General features: G+C 48.4%; 1 protein-coding gene across 1 annotated transcript in view; it reads left to right on the top strand.

Annotated features, from left to right (window-relative positions):
• The first annotated feature begins 560 nt into the window (after positions 1-560).
• Lonrf2 (LON peptidase N-terminal domain and ring finger 2) overlaps positions 561-6,063 on the top strand; it is a 43,019-nt gene continuing 37,516 nt past the window's right edge. Inside the window, exon 1 of the mRNA NM_001029878.2 lies at positions 561-1,477. Within this exon, the coding sequence (NP_001025049.2) occupies positions 820-1,477 (658 nt within the window). The 5' untranslated portion in view covers positions 561-819. The remainder of the gene's footprint in view (positions 1,478-6,063) is intronic.

Below are 6,063 nucleotides of genomic sequence, written 5' to 3'. Positions count from 1 at the left end.
ACAGAGGGGCTTCCCAACCATCAGGAGTCAGTTTCCTTGGTTACCTTTGTCTGACTGCTCACCTGCCTGGTATCAAGACCATCACCAGAATGAAGATGTATCACCCCTAAGGATTTCCTCACGTAACATTGTATGCATGTCCTTTCTTCCAGCTCCATATGACTTCCAATCTGTTTATTATTGTGGTTTCATTTGTATTCCAAAACGTCTAATGTAAACTGGATAATTTATATGTATGTATGTAAATAATCTTCATTGTCTGGATTCTTGTGTCTCTGGGGAGCACTGGATGTCTTTTGCACGACCTTATTATCTTAGGGATGATCTAAGGGCTTGGAAACTTTGCCTTCTTTGCCTTCTAGAAGCCTAGGGTCATCTATGCAGCATGGCCTTGCGGAAGCAGCAGGTACCTAAATGCAGGAGAGCTGGGTGGAGGGTCACGAGGACACTGGGATGCTCAGCTCCAGCCTGCGCAACGACTCCGCAGCGGCGGGAAGAGCATGCGCACGCACACGCGCGGGGCCGCCTGCGGGGAGCAGAAAAAAAAAAAAAAAAGGTTCAATCAGGACGCCGGCGCTGTGAGGTGGTCGCCACGCTCCCACGGTCACTTGGCTGACGTGAGCCACTGGGGCGCGCACTGGGACGCGCACGGCGCCTCGCACGAGCCGGGGCTGGGCCGCGTGCGCTGCGCTGCGCTTCCTCCGGGCCCGTCTCGCGTGGTCCCCACGGCTGGCAGCACCCGGTCCGCCGACGCGCGTGGCTGACGGTGAAGAGGGCAGAAGCCGCGCTCCGGCTGCCAAGAATCCCCGTCTCTGCACCATGAGTCCCGAGCCCGCGCCTCCGGAGCCGCAGGGCGTGCGCCGCAGCCTCGAGGAGCCCCCGGAGGAGCCCCAGGGACAGGGCTCCGCGGCCTTCCTCGCTGGCGACTACGAAGTGGCGGCCGAGCTCTTCCGCTCGCTGCTGGCCGGCCTGGCGCAGCCGGAGCGCGGCCTGTGCTTGCAGCTGGGGGAAGCGCTGGCCCGCGCAGGCCGCCTGCCCGAGGCCATCGGCGCGTTCCGCGGCGCTGCGCTGCTCGGCCCGCTGCAGCCGGGAGAGCTCTCGGAGCTGGCGAGCGGCCTGGCGCGCGCCCTGGGCCTGCGCGAGAAACGGCCGCCTGTGGCGGCGAGGCCCAGCGGCTGCGCGTCCGGGGCCCCGGGGCCCGTGGCGCCGCGCGACCTGCTGGGCTGTCCGCGCTGCGGGCGGCTGCTCTACAAGCCGGTGACGTTGTCCAGCGGGCTCACGGTGTGCAAGCGCTGCGTGGAGCAGGTGCCGGTGCGGGCGCAGGCCCGGCGCGTGAACGTGATGCTGAGCGGGCTGCTGGAGAGGTGCTTCCCTGCCGAGTGTCGCCTGCGCAGGCTGGCGTGCCAGGCGCGGGGGCTGCATCGCCAGCAGCAGCCCGAGGCCGCGCTGCTCAGGTGCCAGCAGGCCCTGGACATGGGTGAGTCAGCCTCGAGGGTGACCACGGGGCTGGGCGGTGGCCGGTGGCCTTTTAATTTCAGCGGTAGTAAGGTGTACAGCCTCACCCTGCAGGGTGGCCAGTGTCATACAACAGGTGCACCGCGCTGTGGCTTTCCCAGGGCTGCAGTGCATTCTGTAAAGCAGTGTAGCGTAAGCCGCGTAGTGTAATGAGTCTTATGGTAGATATGTTGAGCAGAGTGACCAGAAGCCAATGATATTTTATTTTAACAGTGGTTTCACTCTGTATCCTTATGTGTCTTATGTATTTAAAAGATCAATCTTTTACTTTATTTTTATTTTATTTATTTTTTATGGTCTGTTGTGGTTTTTTCCCCCCATTCACTGCACTCCAGAGGTCAAGGTCAGGCAGGACATTTTCATTTGAAGACCTTCACCTGTGTTTAGATGTTGAAGAAGATGGGAGCGGTCTCATGCAAAATGTCTTCCTGGAAAATTGTTTGGTAGTGTCCATTTCAAAGAGGTACATATACATGTGTACCAAATGACTGTATAGAGTGTATACGTACAATCATTAAAGTTACTTCCAGGGCTGGAGAGATGATGGCTCACTGGTTAAGACCACTTTTTGCTCTCAACCCCCAGAGTTGGTTCTCAGCATTCACTTGTGGGAGTTACAAAATTCTAGGGGACCTGGCGCCCTCTTCTGACCACCTCGGAAACTAGTCAGGCTCAAAGTGCAAAAAGATACACTGTAGCAAAGCATTCACACACATAAATGAAAAGCTAAAGTGGAAAGCAAGTATCCAGTAAGAGCAGAATGGGAGAGTATATTATATTCTAATGCCTTAGTGAGGAGAAAGGAAACAGAGCAGCTGCAGTACACAGCATGGAGCGAACCCCACAGACACATTGCAGGGAGAGAGCAACTAGGCTGCCAGGCCTGTTAGAACAGCTGCAGTGCCAGCTACTTGGAGCTGGAGGTAGAAGAGTGGCAAGTTTACCTGCCCGGGCTGTTGAGTGGTTCTTAACAATGAAAAAATAGGTGGGGGTTGTCTTAGTTAGGGTTTTACTTCTGTGAACAGGCACCATGACCAAGGCAACTCTTATAAGAACAACAGTTAATTGGGGCTGGCTTACAGGTTCAGAGGTTCAGTTCATTATCCTCAAGGCAGGAACATGGCACCATCCAGGCAGCCATGGTACAGGAGGAGCTGAGAGTTCTACATCTTCATCTGAAGGCTGATAGTAGAAGACTCAATTCCATGCAGCTAGGATAAGGGTCTTAAAGGCCACACCCACAGTGCCACATCTGCTCCGACAAGGCTACACTTACTCCAACAGGGCCACACCTTCTAATAGTGCCACTCCCTGCGCCAAGCATATACAAACCATCACATTCCACTCCCTGGCCCCCATAGGCTTGTTCAAACATATGAGTCTGGGGGGGTGGCAAACCTAAACAAAGCATAATAAAAATATACATATAGTTCAACATCCAAAGCCCCCAAAGTCTATACCAGTCTCAACAGTATTAAAAGTTGAAACTTCAAGGTCTCTTCTGAGATTCATCCAATCACTTAACTGTAATCCACAAAGCAAGGCAGGAAACCAGCTGGACAAAGTCCAAATCCAGCATCTCCATGTCTGATGTCAAAGCAGTCTTCAGATCTCCAACTCCTTTTTCATCTTTGTCGACTGCAACAAACTGCTGGCTGCACTGGTTCCAATCCTGGTTAGCAGCTTTCCTTAGGAGGTAACCCATGGCTCTGGCATCTTGAACATCTTGGAGTCCCCAAAGCAACTTCCGTGTTAAGCTTCTTTCAATGTCTGGGATCTACACATGATCTTCTGGGCGCCTCCAAAGGGCTGGTGTCACTTCTCCAGCTCTGCCCTCTGTAGCACTCTAGGTTCAGGTTGATCCACTCCACTGCTGCTGCTGTTCTTGGTGATCATCCCATGGTACTGGTGTCTCCAATACACTGGATTCTTCTGATTGAACTAGGCTTCACCAATAGCCTATCATAGGCTTTCTTCATGGTGCTAAGCCTCAACTCCTTTGCATGACCCCTCCAGTCCTGGGCAGTCAACTACAAATGAGGCTGCACCTTCACCAATGGCCCTCCATGGCCTCTCACAGTGCCAAGTTTCAGGTGTTCTCCATGGCCCCTTCATGCCTTCAAAACCAGTACCACCTGGGTGATTCTTTCACATTCCCAAGAACAGCTGCAGCCTGAGATTACCTCTGGAACACAGCTTATTTGTACTCTCAGAAAAACACTTCCCAGAAGATTTCACCTCAGTAATGGTGGTCTCTTCTTAATCATCACTAATTTCTTAGCTCAAACTAGCCAGCCTCAATTGTCCCAGTAGACTCTTCTATTTTTCACTCTAAAGCCAGAGCCAAATGGCTGAAGCTGCCATGTTCCGCTGCTTTCTGGGGTTGTACTTGGCCCCCTTATTCTATTACAGCTTTTTGTTTTCAGACTCCTGCTCTGCCTAAGCTTGGCTTTCCTGGAACTTGCTCTGTAGATTGACCTTGAATTTAGAGATTTACAGGCCTGTCTCCTAAACACTGGGATTAAAGGTGTGGTCCACCAAGCCTGGATTTAAATTCTTCTTCACTTAGAGCCTGCTCTGTCCCAGGCTGGTCTTAAACTCAGAGATCCACTTAGCATTATTTTCTGGGATTAAAGGTGTATACCACCATGCTTGGATCTAAATTTAGCTGAGTAGGATCTTGCCCCAAAGTCCCACTCCCTTAATCTGCCATCCCCTAGAACACAGGATTCTGCTCCATTTCACTTCCTGATGCCCCTTTAATACTTGAACCATATATTTTATATTTTTCCTTTTTAAGCTTGCTACACTCATTTAACTGTTCTTCATGAGACTTAACCAGAGAACAAAGTCTATGATGGTCATTTCTGAGACATCCTTTGTCAATGCAATTAATCTGAGTCTCTTCATCTTAGCCTCAGGCAGCCTCTTCAGACAAGAGCAAAAAATAGCCACATTCTTCACCAAAATACTACAAAAAAAACTATCTCTAGGCCACAATCTGAAATTCTCCACTGAAGCCTCTTGGGACAGGTCTGCACAATTCAAATCACTCTCATATTCTTGCTAGGATAGCCTACTAAGCCCCATTTAAAGCATTCCACAGCTTTCCAAATCCAAAGTCCCCAAATCCACATTTTTCCAAACAAGAACATGGTCAGACCTATCACAGCAATACCCCAGTCTCTGGTATCAAGTTCTGTCAACTTTAGTTAGGGTTTTACTTCTGTGAACAGGCACCATGACCAAGGCAACTCTTATAAGAACAACAGTTAATTGGGGCTGGCATACAGGTTCAGAGGTTCAGTTCATTATCCTCAAGGCAGAAACATGGCATCATCCAGGCAGCCATGGTACAGGAGGAGCTGAGAGTTCTACATCTTCATCTGAAAGCTGCTAGCAGAAGACTGACTTCCAAGCAGCTAGGATGAGGGTCTTAAAGGCCACACCCACAGTGCCACACCTGCTCCAACAAGGCCACACCTACTCCAACAGGGCTACACCTTCTAATAGTGCCACTCTCTGGGCCAAGCATATACAAACCGTAACATGGGCTGTAACTCAGTGGCTAGGATGGCTGCTTATGGAGTGTCAGATTTGATATTCTATACTACACTTCACACACCCCCAAAAAAAACAACTGAAAAAGAAGAGAAGAAACAACCACCAGACACAAAAGCATTTTTACTGTGATTCTAATTGTTTGAGGGTAAGCATGCAAGTCACTACAGGGTGTAAGAGGTAAGAGTGGTTATTTTGGGTAAGGATACTATTGGGTATGAGGAAGCATGGGGGGAACCTGTGGGCAGTAATATAGTTGGGGATGGCAATTACATGTGTATTACCTCTCTGATACGTTCATAAACTATATAATTTTGTCTTAAGTTTTTTTGTGTGAATGTATATATGTATGTATATATTTTAGAACTCAGTTTACAAGTTTAAAACTGTGACAAATTCAATCAATTTGTATCACAACTTATATTGAATATGGCCCATGTTAATGTTTATTCAGAGAGTAGAAGAGAAAATCAGGACTTCTATTTTCAGAAGTCATAAGTAAAAAAGGAGACTGAGGCAGTAGCTCAGTAGTAGTGTGAATGCTTATTATTTATGAGGCCATGAGTTCGATTCCTAGCACTGCACAAAGAAACACACACACACTATTAAATTTTGTGATGAATTAGCTCAACTTAGAGGTTTTGGTACAATAAGAAAGACCACAAATGTGTGGAATTTGTGTTGAGAGTTTGTGTTTGTAGCAATCATTATCACTCTGTCCCAAATACTTCTTTCTTGATTTCTTTCACAGACAAGATAACATTCACCCAAGTTACATAAAGGCTTTGTGAGTAATCTTTACCAATAAATTGTGAATGTAAATAAATAAATACATATGTTAAAGATATGTATGAAAAGATAATGAGTTCAGCAGATAATTGGCTACACACACATATATGCACATACATACACACACACATACTTACACACCTTCACACATACATGCACATACATATGCACTCACATACACACATACATATACATACA

The sequence above is a fragment of the Mus musculus genome, chromosome 1 (genome assembly GCF_000001635.26).
Source record: "Mus musculus strain C57BL/6J chromosome 1, GRCm38.p6 C57BL/6J".
Taxonomy (NCBI): Eukaryota; Metazoa; Chordata; class Mammalia; order Rodentia; family Muridae; genus Mus; species Mus musculus.
The sequence above is the reverse complement of the archived record's forward strand: the minus strand, read 5'-3'. Positions and strand labels throughout refer to the sequence as shown.